At 41.5% G+C, this 14,849-nt stretch overlaps 1 protein-coding gene across 3 annotated transcripts in view; it reads left to right on the top strand.

Annotated features, from left to right (window-relative positions):
- Nucleotides 1-12,826, top strand: part of mcoln2 (mucolipin TRP cation channel 2) — an 80,117-nt gene extending 67,291 nt beyond the window's left edge. For all 3 annotated transcript variants that reach the window (XM_029677068.2, XM_029677070.2, XM_029677067.2), the window contains one exon: nucleotides 12,130-12,826. In XM_029677068.2, coding sequence (XP_029532928.1) covers nucleotides 12,130-12,166 — 37 coding nt within the window. In that variant the 3' untranslated portion in view covers nucleotides 12,167-12,826. The remainder of the gene's footprint in view (nucleotides 1-12,129) is intronic.
- The last annotated feature ends 2,023 nt before the right edge of the window (nucleotides 12,827-14,849 follow it).

The raw sequence follows: 14,849 nt of genomic DNA, 5'->3' as shown, positions 1-14,849 counted from the left end.
CGATTCTTTAACGTAGCCAACCTTTGCCATGACAGTGTGCACTCTTGGCATTTTCTCAACCAGCTTCACTTGGGATACTTTTCCAACAGTCATGAAGGACTTCTCACACATGATGAGCACTTGTTGGCTGCTTTTCCTTCACGCTGCGGTCCAACTCATCCCAAACAATCTTAATTGGGTTGAGGTCGGGTGGTCGCGGAGGCCAGGTCATCTGATGCAGCTCTCCTTCTTGGTCAAATAGCCCTTACTTAGCCTGGACGTGTGTTGGGTCATTGTCCTGTTGAAAACAAATGACAGTCCCACTAAGAGAAAACCAGATGGGATGGTGTATTGCTGCAGAATGCTGTGTGGTAGCCATGCTGGTTAAGTGTGCCTTGAATTCTAATTAAATCAGTCACCTACAAAGCACCATCACACCTTAATACTTCACAGTGGGAACCACACAAAAGACACCATGATTGGAATCAAAAATCTCAAATTTGAACTCATTACACCAAAGGACAGCTTTCCACCCATCTAATGTCAATTGCTTGTGTTTCTTGGCCCATGCAAGTCTTTTTATTGCTGTACTTCAGTGGTGGTTTCTTTGCAGCAATTTGACAATGAAGTCCTGACTCATGCAGTTTCCTCTGAACAGTTGATGTTGAGATGTCCGTTACTTGAACTCTGATGCATTTATTTGGGCTGCAATTCCTGAGGCCTGTCACTCTGGGTATTCCTTTCCTGTGGCGGTCCTCATGAGAGCTAGTTTCTTCATCAGCGCTTGGTTTTTGTGACCGCACTTGAAGAAACTTTCAAAATTCTTAATATTCAGTATTGACTGACTTTCATCTCTTAAAGTAATGCTGGACTGTCATTTTCTCTTTGTTTATTGGGAGCTGTTGACATAATATGCACTTCATCTTTTACCAAATAGCGCTATCTTCTGTATACCACCCCTACCTTGTCAGAACACAACTGATTGGCTCAAATGCATTCAGAATAAAGACATTACACAAGGAATACCTGTTAATTAAAATGCATTCCAGGAGACTACCTCATGAAGCTGGTTGAGAGAATGCCAAGAGTGTCCAAAGCTGTCATCAAGGAAAAGGGTGGCTACTTTTGAAGAATCTCAAATATAAAATATATTTGGATTTGTAGTAAGCAAAAGTGTTAGTTTTGATGTCTTCACTTTTATATTAAATATAAGTACAATTACAGAAACCCTGACATGAGTAGGTGTCATCTGTCGTGGTAATTTCCTGTATTACTAAGTGAAAGGAGAGTTTACAAACCACACACAAGTCAGAGATATACTTTAAACTTCATCTTTTAAAAATATAAGCTTCACCATACCCCGTTGACTCTCAGATCATTTCAGTGTCTATACATGAATTCTGAGAGTGCTTACAAAAGAATACTTCATATTTTATTGCCAAGATACACCCCTCTCAACTCACAATGACGAACCACAGATCTTAGGAACTTTACAAAGGGCCTTTTACTTAAAAGAGGAGTATCCCATAGCCAGATAGCATTAGCTATAAATTATCGTTCAGTTTTCTCTCTAAGGTTCTACTTCTCGTTCTTGGTACTTCCTATTACCAAAACATTACCTCATCCAATGGCATATGTCAATTCTAGATACTCCCATCTCAAATACAATCCCTCCTGGACAAGCTCACGGAGAGGAGTGAGCCTCTAGGTCATATACTATGAAAGACAAGTTTCGACTTCAGAGGGGACATACAATGGTTCCAGACACTGCCATACACCTCCCCCCAATGGGAAAGTAGGGAGTGACTGGTGTACAGACATTGTGGAGCCCTTCACACGGTTTAACAGATACCCTCACATATTAAGACAATCCTGACCTCTCCCCTCTCTGGGCCCCAAGTGACTTGGGTTACCTAACTAATTCTGATTCTGCTACGACACATCCTTTGACTGTTACTGTGTATTTAATTTTGGTAGTGTGCCCTAACTAATTTGTCTCTAATAGGTTCGTGTTTTTTTTGTTTGGTTTTTCTGTTTATACTCCATGTTCCTGAATGACATTTGCGACCTCAACTGAGAACCACATTCCCTAAATGTTCACCAGATGGCGCCGCGATTGGTTTGCTAGTTTTCTTGTAAAGAGGGATTTGAAATATTAGCATTATCTAATAGGCACTCTTTGAAATTCCACAAAGTTGTCAACCGGGACACCCATATCAGAGAGAAAGATTAAATATGATAATTTCCATTTTGAATATTTGAAGGGTATGGCTTTAGCAGAGAATGTTTCTAATTGTCTTTTTCAGCAAACAATGAGGTTGTTTGGGGTTGTTCTCATTTTTGTTATATGAGAAACAGAAAGAGACTGAATTAAGATTACAGATCATGGTCTCATTCAAAGGGAGAAATGCTGCATGTCCCCATTGGGGGAATGATCTGGTCTATGTTCCTGAGCTGTTATGCAAAACTCTAACCTAGCCACTCTTATCTTAGCAGCAGCTGGCTACACAAGTGTTTAGCTAGCTAATGTTATATCCCGACAACATTGAAGCTCAACATATTTTGGTTCTAAACCTTATTCAAAATTGAAATTGTATCTGTCTTAAATTCAATGTAGGCGATCTGTTTTGATGTTCCAAAATGAGTTAGCCAGGTTCACGTCTTTTCCGAGTAGCCCAGCTATAGCTAGCCAGCTACCAAACTAAAGCTAACTCGTACCTTAAACATTGACCCTCACCATAATACTTTTGTTAAATTCTGTGCTGTGGCGCGGTGGTCTAAGGCACTGCATCGCAGTGCTACCTGTGCCAATAGAGATCCTGGTTCGAATAAGTCTGTAGCAGCTGGCAATTACCGGGAGACCCATGGGGTGGGGCACTATTGGCCCAGCGTGGTCAGGGGAGGGTTTGATTGGCAGGGATGTTCCTGTCCCGTCGCGCAGTTGACTCTTGCGGCTGGATGGGCGCAATGCACTCTGATACGGTCACCAGGTGTACAGTGTTTCTTTCGACACATTGTTGCAGCTGGCTTCTGGGTTAAGCGGGCATTGTGTCAAGAAGCAGTGTGGCTTGGCTGAGTTGTGTTTTGGAGGACACACAGCTCTTCATACAGGAGTTGCAGCGATGGGACAAGACCGTAACTACAAATTGGGTACCTTATTTTGTAAATGACTTCAGTGCCATTGACTGTTTTGCGGGTACTATTTAATTTAAGCTGCCAGTTTAGGACTTGGGGTGTCTTTCTCAAATTAAACTATTGTACTTGTCCTCTTGCTCAGTTGTGCGCCGGGGCCTCCCACTCTTTCTATTATGTTCATAAAGAAAGATTGACGGGACAACAATTAGACTATGGTCGCTTATTAAGATGCTATGGTATTTTGAACTAAGCACATTAGTTTGGAAACTATTAGGAAGTAGTCGATTCTAGAATAAGACTTCTAGAATAAGATTCTAGAATAATGACTGAGTAGTCTGTCTGTGGGATGTTGCATTCTCCAGAGGCCCTCTAGATTCCTGAATTTGATTAGATTAATCAGAACCTGGACAGAGGTGATATTTGATGGCGTACGTGTAGACAGTCTGTCAAATTGCCTCCAATTATTAGATTAGTGGTACTAAGATCTGGGAGCAAATCAAAAACATTTTAAGAAAGAATTGTGGCTTGTCAATGCTGGGGCCATAGACGTTCAACAGGGTGACAAGGGGTGTTTTTACGAAAGAGACAAGTGACAATTTTAAACTTGAAATCCAGTTGGAGCTCAGATGTCGCTGCACCATGGTTTGTACGTGTGTTTCTTACAGTAAGTGTAAGCACCTTTTGCGAGCGTGCTTGAGACACCTTTAAAACTTCTTATGGCTAGGCTCGACAACATTCCGATGAAAAGGCAGAGCGCAAAATTCAAAAATATGTTTTGAAATATGTAACTTTCATACATTCACAAGTGCAATACACCAAATTAAATCTTAACTTGATAATCTACCCATCATGTCCGATTTCAAAAAGGCTTTACAGCGAACGCACACCATATGATTGTTAGGTCAGAGCCTAGTCACAAGAACACATATAGTCATTTTCCAGCCAAAGAGGAGTTCCAGCACAAAAAACAGAAAGAGAAAATGAATCACTAACCTTTGATCTTCATCAGATGGCACTCATAGGACTTCAGGTTACACAAAACATGTATGTTTTGTTCGGTAAAATCTCAGTTGACATTGGCGCTTTATGGATCTAATGTTGTGCCTCGAAAACATCCGGCGAATTTTCAGAGCGCCACAATTTACAAAAATACTCATAATAAACTTTGATAAAAGATACAAGTGTTATACACAGAATTATAGATATACTTCTCCTTAATGCAACTGCTGTGTCAGATTTCAAAAAAGCTTTACGGAAAAAGCAAACCATGCAATAATCTGAGTACGGCGCTCAGACACAAAAACAAGCCATACAGATACCCGCCATGTTGTGGAGTCAGTAGAAGTCAGAAATAGTGTTATAAAAAAATCACTTACCTTTGATCTTCATCAGAATGCACTCCCAGAAATCCCAGTTCCACAATAAATGTTTGTTTTGTTCGATAAAGTCCATCATTTATGTCCAAATCGCCTTTTGTCCAGGCGACTGTTCAGACAAAGTGATCAGCTCAGATGAGCGTGATCTGCTCATGCCACTCTGACCTCTGGTTGAAACAGCTCTCATTCACCCCCACTTCACAGTAGAAGCTTCAAACAAGGTTCTAAAGACTGTTGACATCTAGTGGAAGCCTTAGGAAGTGCAATATGACCCCATAGACACTTTATATTTGATAGGCTATGAGTTGAAAAACTACAAACCTCCGATTTCACACTTCCTGGTTGGATTTTGTTCCCGGGTTTTCGCCTGCCATTTGAGTTCTGTTATATTCAAACATCATTCAAACAGTTTTAGAAACTTCAGAGTGTTTTCTATCCAATACTACTAATAATATGCATATTATCGTCTGGGCCTGAGTAGCAGGAAGTTTACTCTGGGCAAGCTTTTCATCCGAACGTGAAAATACTGCCCCTATCCCAAACAGGTTTTAACATCTGACTGATTCCTGAGATCGTTTCCTGACATTTATATCCAAGATGATTTCAAATTTAACATCTTAATTATGTACAAATTAAAATAAATCTTCTGGCTGCAGAAAACAACCAAACACCGTAACAGACACTAGAGAAACCTACCCCTCGCCACTGCTTCCCCAAATTAAGTACTGTTCTCCATCTCTCGTAAATGAGGACCGCCAGGAATGATGGCTAGAATAGACAAATTAATACATTACTGCTTATGAATCAATGTAAAATCCACTGTTTGCTCAGTCAACATCCCAGTAATTTGTCGCGAGTGATTTCAGCTTTGCAGAGGGTTTGTAGAGGAATACACAATCCCTCCATCAGTGCTCAGACTGTCCACAATAGGCTGAGTGAGGCTGGACTGAGGGCTTGCAGGCCTGTTGTAAGGCGGGTCCTCAACAGACATCACCGGCAACCATGTCGCCTATGGGGGTTGTTGCCGGTGATGTCTGGTGAGGACCTGCCTTACAACAGGCCTACAAGCCCTCAGTCCAGCCTCTCTCAGCCAACTGAGGACAGTCTGAGCACTGATGGAGGGATTGTGTATTCCTGGTGTAACTCGGGAAGTTGTGGCAACTCAAATCGGAAAACAAATGGCTCCTGATGGAAAAAAGACATCTCTCTGTAGGCTACCAAAATATTGTCAACTTCTCAATGGGCCTATTTTATTTTTTATTTAAACTATATTTAAAACAGGGATTCACAGATTAAAAATATTTTACAAGAGCCCTGTATGCATTACAATAACAGAATAATAAAACATATACTTGTTTTTTTTATATATACTGTAATTCAGCACACAAGAACAAAGTAAACACATTTAATAAAAGCAATCACATTCAACTACAGAGGTCCTCAATCAATTTCAACAGCCCGAGTGACACCAGCACATGTAACTGCTGTGAACTCTGTTCCACACATTCGGGGCAAAAAACAAAATGAACATTTTTCCAAATCTGTGGAGACTGAAGGGATCTCTAGTGTTATCCATTCCTGAGAACGGGTTTGGTAACTTATGATTCTTAACTTAATTAAGGAAGTTACATATAGAGGCAGTTTTTATAAGATTGCTTTGTAAATAAGAGAATGCAGCTCTCTTACAGACAGTGGTCCATCCTACATTTTTATACAGACTACAATGATGAGTCCTAAAATTGTCACCTGTGATAAAACGTGTTGCGGAATGGTAGACTGCATCAAAGGGTTTGAAAAGAGCCTGCTTCATGCATGTAAACAATATCACCAAAATCCAATAGAGGGAGAAGCATTGTTTCAATCTTTTTCCTACTTTTAATGCTAAGGCATGATTTATTTTGATATGTAAAAAAAACTGTAACTGTTCTGAATCTAAAGTTTTATGTTTGATGCAAATACAAAACATGTACCACTCTCTCCAGATTTTAAAGCATGGTGGTGGCTGCATAATGTTAAATCATAGCAGAAAACCTGCCTCGGTCTGCTTTCCACCAGACATTGGGAGATGAATACACCTTTTCAGCAGGACAACCTGAAACACAAGGCTATATCTACACTGGGGTTGCTTATCAAGTAGATGGCGACTGTTCCTGCGTGGCTGAGTTCCAGTTTGACTTTGACCTCTACTTGAAAATCTATGGCAATACATAAATGGTTGTCTAGCAGTGGTGATTTTAGCATGTAAATCTTGGTGGGGCAAACTCAGATTATAATTTTTTAGATGCATGCCAGACGAATCAATACATGAATTGCACTACAACTGTGAGTAACAGTGCCCACAAACGGTTAGGGCCTATAAAAAGCTGTCCCGACAGCAGAGCTTTCTTTTTAGCACCATGAAGTGAATTCTTGGCCAGGTGTAGCGGCGGTGTCAGCGGAAACTTTTCTGGCAACGAAACTGTACATTCAGCCTAAATTTTTACTGCCTTTTTAAAAAATATGGCTGACCTTGATAAAACAAATGTTTCTACTGACAATTTGAGATGTACAAACTATGGCAAAGGGAATGACGAGTGGATAAGAGGCAATCCGTAATTTTGATTAAGACATTAATGAGTGAGCTAGGACGGACTTAGTCAACTATTTGTTCAGCACTTGAAGTGTACAGCAACCGAATTCAGAACAGTACTCTCCCTGTACACCAAGTCAGAACCATAGGATAAATAAAGGGGACATAAGCAGAGAATGAAATCTCTCCCAATATTTGATTACATTTCTCTAAAACAGGCTACATGCTCTAACCGTAAGGCGCTGCAGAGGGTAGTGCGTACGCCCCAGTACATCACTAGGTCCAAGCTTCCTGCCATCCAGGACCTATATACTAGGCGGTGTCAGAGGAAGTCCCTAAAAAATTGTCAGACTCCAGCCACCCAAGTCATAGACTGTTCTCTCTGCTACCGCACAGCAAGCAGTACCGGAGCGCCAAGTCTAGTTTCAAAAGGTTTCTTAACCGCTTTTACCCCCTGGAACAGCTAATCAAATGGCCACCTGGACTATTTACATTGACACCCACCCCCTTTGATTTTTACACTGCTGTTGCTCGCTGTTTATATATGCATAGTCACTTTACCCCTACTCTACAAATGTTCAAATTACCTCGACTAACCTGTACCCCCGCACATTGACTCTGTGCCGATACCCCCTGTATATAGCCTCTTTATTGTTATTTTTTTTACTTAAATTCTTTGGGACAGGGGACAGTATTTTCACGTCCGGATGAAAAGCGTGTCCAAAGTAAATGGCCTGCTACTCAGACCCAGAAGCTAAGATATGCATACTATTAGTAGATCTGGATAGAAAACACTGACGTTTCTAAAACTGTTTGAATCATGTCTGTGAGTATAACAGAACTTATTTGTCAGGTGAAAACATGAGGACAAACCGTTCAGATATATATATTTTTTTTCGAGGTCACTCTCTTTTCAATGAGATTTCATTGGGAATCCAGATTTCAGATCGACTTTCCTGCAGTTCCTATCGCTTCCACTGGATGTCAACAGTCTTTAGAAATTGGTTGAGGTTTTTCCTTTGAGAAATGAAGAAGTAACACTGTTCAGAATGAGGATCGAGTCTAGTGTACTCTTTGTTAGAGGCGCGTCAAAGGTAAGGCATGAATTATATTTTTATTTCTGCATTTTGTGTCGCGCCTGCAGGGTTGAAATATGCTTTCCTCTCTTTGTTTACTGGGGTGCTATCATCAGATAATAGCATCGTTGGTTTCGCCGTAAAGCATTTTTGAAATCTGACACGTTGGCTGGATTCACAACAAGTGTAGCTTTAATTTGGTATATTGAATGTGTGATTTCATCCAAGTTACATTTTTATAGTCATTTATTTGAATTTGGCGCTCTGCATTTTCACTGGATATTGGCCAGGTGGAACGCTACCATCCCACATATCCCAGAGAGGTTTTAACCAATAATACGGTTCAAGAAATAGAGTTAAGGGCTTCTAAGTAAGCATTTCATGGTAAGGTTTACTTTTGTATTCAGCCCATTTAACAAATAAAAAATGTATTTTATTTTTATGTACACCACCAAGTCAGAAAAGTAGACTAAGTTATGAAGGGGAAAGGGACCAACTTATTAGGATGAGAAACATGGGCTACTAACAGCTTACTACACAACATACACTTAGTATTACTTTCTTAGCTACTCTATACATATCTCCCTGGCGTATTATTACATAGTTTATGCAGCAGCATACAATACATTTTTGGACCTCTATGTTCCCGACATGGAATTCCGAGTTGGATGACCATTCAAAACTTATTTTCCAGTTGTCTTGAATTTACTGAACTCCTGAGATTTCTGCGTTTCCAGTTGTTTTGAACAGCATGGCCAATGTATTCAACCTTTTCTGGCCCATGGTGTGTTGCGAGTGAATGTTTTATCATTTTAAGCTTATCAAAGACCCTTAAACCTTGACTTGGACCATACCCTTTCCACTGAAATAGCAGGCTAGTGATTGTTTTGTAAAGCTTGCAGTTGGCAACTGATTCCTTCCAAACCACTAATTGTTGAATTTACAACTTGTGTAAGGTTCCTGACAGACAAGCACCAATAGTTTTTACTTATTTCTCTTCAATTGAGAAGGATTTGCCAGTAGACTGACTTGATTCATGATGACTGCTAGCTAAGATTTTGTAAAGTATGATGTTGATATGATCAGTCCAATCAAAGCTATGCAGATAAAATGCCGTCATATAACTATCTGTGGCCAATGATCTTGAGCCTTCTTGGATGGGCACTTCTAATGTTAATCTATGGCAGCTAATCTAAGTCAGTTCCAATACGATATTTACAACGTGCAGAGATACTCGAGTGATTGTCGATACTGTAGGGGTAAGGGGACTAGGCAACAGGATAAAAGATAAACAAAGTAGCAGCTGGTGTGTAGCGTCATAAATGTGAGTCAGCAAACTATGGAGTGAGTGTAGGGCCCTGTGAATGTGCAAAGATTGACCTTTTATTACAAAGATACAAGGGTAACTCAGTCCGTGTAGGTATTTATCAGTCATATTGCTTGGGGACAGAAGCTGTGAAGAGCATGTTGGTGTCGGATTTGACGCACTGGTACCTCTAGCCGTGCAGCAGCAGAGAAAATAGTCTATGGATTGGGTGGTTGGAGTCTAATGATTTTTCCGGGCCTTTTTACACCGCCTGGATGGCAAGGCGCTTGGTGCCAGGGATGTACTGGGCTGTCCGCATAACCCTCTGTAGCGCCACGCTACCGAGGGCGGTGCTATTGCCATACCAAGAATTGATTCAGCCAGTCAATATGCTCTCAATGGTACAGCTGTACAATCTTTTGAGGATTGGAGGGCCCATGCCAAACTACAACCTCCCTGAGGGGAAGACGCACAAGCTCGCCTCCTTGACGACATTTGTCTTTAGTGATTTGGACACTGAGTAACTTGAAGCTGTCTAACTACTCCACTACCGCCCCGCCGATGTGGATGGGGGCGAGCTTGCCCCTCTCCCCACCACCCCTGTTTCCTGTAGTCCCCAACCTTGGTCTTGCAGACCTTGAGAGAGAGGTTGTTCCTCTGGGCACCATACTGCCAGGTCACTGCCAGGTCACTGACCACCTCCCTGTAGGTGATCAGGCCTACCACCTCCGTGTCGTCAGCCAACTTGATAATTTGTGATGGCGTCGTGGGTGAATAGGCAGTGACGAAGCGCACATGCCCCTGTGTTAAGGGTCAGCATGGCGGAGGTGATGTTGACTACCCTCACCACCTGGGGTCTGCCCATCAGGAAGTCCAGGACCCAGAGTCCTAAGCTTGATGACGAGCATGGACGGGACAATGGTGTTGAACGCTGAGCTGTAGTCAATGAACAGTATTCTCTCACAGGTATTGCTCTTATCTAGGTGGGTGAGGGCAGCGTGGAGAGCAATTGAGATTGCATTGTATATGGATCTGCTGGCGTAATGCCAATTGGAGTATGTCTAGGGTGGCTGGGATGGTGGAGTTAATGTGTGGAGTAACCAGCCTCTCAAAGCACTTCATGATTACAGATGTGAGGATTAGACCTGGAACGCACCCTGGAATACCATCGGGGCCAGTGGCCTTGCCGGCGTTGACCTGATTTTAAAGACCCTTCTCTCATTGGCCTCGGCGAGCGAGATCACCCAATCCTCTGGGTTGGTGACGGCTCTCACACCCGGCTCAATGTTGTCAAAGCATGCATTAAATGAATTGAGTACGTATGGTAGAGGCATTGTCAGGCAGATCACGGTTAGGTTTTCCTTTGTAATCCGTAATGAACTGTAGCCCTTGCCACATCCAGCACGGGTCAGAGCCTGTATTATGATTCCATCAATGGTCTCTGACTTGGGGTCAGACCCGCTCAGGAGGAACTAACTTTTTTCGATGCTGAATTGAACGTCATTGTTTTCTCAAAGGTGATAATGTATTTTTTTTGCAAAACTCTTCACTGAATTTAAAAGTAATTAAAGTAATCTAGTTTTCCCAAATATTTGTCCTGATAGAGTAAGTGATTGCAAAAAAATAATCGGGTTACATTTAACTCCCGAGTTAAATTTTCTTGGGCTCCCGAGTGGCGCAGTAGTCTAAGGCACTGCATCTCCATGCTTGAGGCGTCACTACAGACTTCCTGGTTTGATTCGACTTTATCACAACCGGCTGTGATTGGGAGTCCCATAGGGCGGCGCACAATTGGCACAGCGCTGTCCAGGTTTTGACGGTGTAGGCTGTCAATGTAAAAAATGTGTTCTTAACTGACTTGTCTAGTTAAAGGTAAATATTAACTGATCACATGTAATCTGTTACTCCACAACCCTGAATATGACCCAGGTCTACATGAGTCATTTGATGTATAGTATACTGCAGCACTTTACATGGATTAACCCTGATCCCTTGGACATTTTCTTTGGATGATAAAGGAAAGGAGACTGTAGTTGGGGATTTGGAACAGTAAAGGGAACAACATTATGTACTTATAAGGAGGGCTCATCCTCCACTGGACAACTTTGCCAACAACTAATCATCATGTTGGGCATTGCAAATGAATGGCAACTACTTCGGTGTTTCCTTTACATTGTATTAACAAGAAATATAAGCCTTTTCAATATGTTCTACATTCTAACTTTCAGGGACTACAACCAAATGCCACATTATTCCCTACATAGCACTACAAATGGAATAGCGTGGCATTTGGAATGCAAACACAAAGCTTTAAGTTTTACCAGACAACCTAGGGTTGAAGAGCCATATGGACTTGTCATATAGCTGTCATGACGTGCCATCAACATAATTGCCTCCTGGTGGCAAACTTAGCTAAAGCAGTTGCCTCACATGACAGTGCTCATTAACCATGGGTTCGAGCTCCCCTTATGTCAAGCAATTTTGGTAAGGGAAACACTGCTTGTCCTGTGTTCAATGAGACAGTCGATAATTATAAAACATTGTACATGTAAGGGTAGCCTGCTTTACGCGTTCACATGTCAAATAATGTGTTTTTTCCCTAAGGGTGATTGAAGCTAGTAAAAGATTTTCTGGAATGACAGTCAACTTTTTTTTGTTTGGGATTATGACTGGATTGTTCTGTTTCAGGGCTCCAAGCAATGATGACATCATACTCATCAGCTGACAGCAGCCACACCTGGGAATGTTGGGAGCAGAGGATGATTCTGGAAATTGGGAACCCGGAACTCTGAAATACAGGAAAGAACCCTGATGGAAATACTGTTCAATAATATTTGGGATCATGCAGGTTTTAATAGGCAGAATTTGTATATTTTCCACGGAAGCAAATGTGGAATATAAGTGCCAAATAAATTTCTTTATATTGCCTTTTAAACATTAAACTAAAAGCCATGTATGATATCTGCTGGCTCCACCTCCACCTCTGAGGAATGGGCCTGGATAAATGTAGCCACTCTCAAATTCATAGGCGGGGCTATGGATGCAAGGACTAACCATCATGACGTCAAAATTATAGTTAACTATGTTTTGTTGCTATACAGTGTTTTACTTTGTTTACAAACATTGGCGTAAAAAAAAAAAACTTATATTTTGGGTTCTAATGGTGTACGACTGTTGAACTAAGCTCATGAGGCATTTTCACAGGGACATTCTTCAGAGGTTTACAGAACCAGAAAGTCATTTCAGGCAAGCACAGGGAGAGCATGTCTGCTATGTGATTCTGATGCCCTTCGTATGTATGCAACATCAATGTGAAACACATGTCATTTATTTTTCGGAGATTTGTATGTTCAAAATAAATCTGTAAATGCACTACTAAAAATAATTTGTCTTTATCATTTGTCTATTATTTTGTCCATATAGGTATTTTGTCCATTTTGGAAATACCATTGTGTCTAAGGCCACCATTCATTTTCAGTAAATAGAAAAGGTAATGCAGTCACTTGCAAAAGGAAGAAGGTAAATCACAGAATCCACTCATGCTATGTACTTAGTAATTGAACTTGGTAATTGAACTTTGGAATAAAGAGCTCATGACACCTGTAAGCTGCAAAGTCAATATTATTGAAAGATGAACTGCCTCTACACACAGGCATGCATGTCTTCCCTGTATCATAAAGAAAATAAAATGTGAGTCTGCCTTTCCCAGGTTTAAGACGGCAGGGAAAAGACAATTTGCAGAAACTGAACCTTGAGTGCATGACAGAATAGGAGACAATGATAAAGTGGCATGTATTTTTCTGTTACATGCATTATTTGGTCATTTACTTTGACTACATAGCTGTGTAATAAATCTGTTGTGGCTAAGTATTTCATGAATGTGTTGTAACGGGTCCCAACTGCATTCAAGGATAATGAAAAGGCATACAGTATTTAGTCATCTTAATAGAAGCATCATTACAATAACAGTGTAGTGTCATGGCTGTAATCAAAAGTGCTAGTGAATGGTAGTGATTAGTCACGGGACCCCCTCCCCCCAAAAACAATCTCCAAGAAATTTGCCTGCAATTCTGTTATGATATATTGTTGTGACATGAAATATCAGTTAGCAAACAATAAAATTGTATCTATTTTAAATGCTTGATCTAATATAGCATACGCCGTTGCATTCCCATTGTTTTGGTACATTTCCGTTGAGTAAGGTAGCTCCAAAATGCAGCTGTTTCAGCCTCTCCTTTCTGTGGTGGAGAGGCAGACAGAGAAATTAGTGTAGGCATTCATTAATCTTCTCTGGTTTTGCGTCTATGGCTCAGGGTGCTGTCACTCATAGGGAGACTAGGTCGCCAGCAAAAGCCCATCTTCAGTGCTCAATTGATTTACAGTAGAAGCAAACAGAGACCAGATCTTGTCGTTTCCAAGGGGAGCAAATTCATTATAGTGGGTAGAACAAGCAAGGAGGTGGGCAGAGCCAAGCATGAGCTAGTGAGATTCTATTTATTTGCCAAGACAACAACCTCTCCCTCAACGTGTTCAAGAGTTGATTGTGGACTACAGGAAAAGGCGGACCGAACACTCCCACATTTTCATCGACGGGGTTGTAGTGAAGCTGGTTGAGCACTTCAAGTTCCTTGGTGTTCACATCACCAAGAAACTAACATGGTCCAAACACATCAAGACAGTCGTGACGAGGACACAACAAAACCTATTCCCCCTCAGGAGACTGAAAAGATTTGGCATGGGTCCTCAGATCCTCAAAAGGTTCAACAGCTGCACCACCGAGAGCACTGGTTGCATCAATGCCTGGTATGGCAACTGCTCGGCCTCCGACCACAAATGAACTAGAGAGGGTAGTGTGTCCGGCCCAGTACATCACTGGGGCCAAGGTTCCTGCCATCCAGGACCTCTATACCAGGTGGTGTCAGAGGAAGGCCCTAAAAATTGTCAAACTCCAGCCACCCTTGCAGGCAAGCAGTACCGGAGCGCCAAGTCTAGGTCCAAGAGGCCTCTATAAACAGCTTCTACCCCCAAGTCATAAGACTCCTGAACATCCAATCAAATGGCTACCCAAACTATTTGCATTAACCCCCCCACCCCGCACATTGGCTCTGTACCGGTCCCTCTGTATATAGTCTTGGTGGTATTTTACTGCTGCTCTTTCTTAACTCTTGAAACTAGGGGGCACTATTTTCATTTTTGGAAAAATAACGTTCCCATAGTAAACGGGCTATTTTGTCAGAACAAGATGCTAGAATATGCATATAATTGACAGCTTAGGATAGAAAACACTCTAAAGCTTCCTAAACTGTAAAAATATTGTCAGAGTATAACAGAACTGATATTGCAGGCGAAAGCCTGAGAAAAATCCAATCAGGAAGTGACATGTTTTGAAAGCTCTGCGTTCCGATGTG

The sequence above is a fragment of the Oncorhynchus nerka genome, linkage group LG13, assembly GCF_034236695.1.
Source record: "Oncorhynchus nerka isolate Pitt River linkage group LG13, Oner_Uvic_2.0, whole genome shotgun sequence".
NCBI lineage: Eukaryota > Metazoa > Chordata > Actinopteri > Salmoniformes > Salmonidae > Oncorhynchus > Oncorhynchus nerka.
The sequence above is the reverse complement of the archived record's forward strand: the minus strand, read 5'-3'. Positions and strand labels throughout refer to the sequence as shown.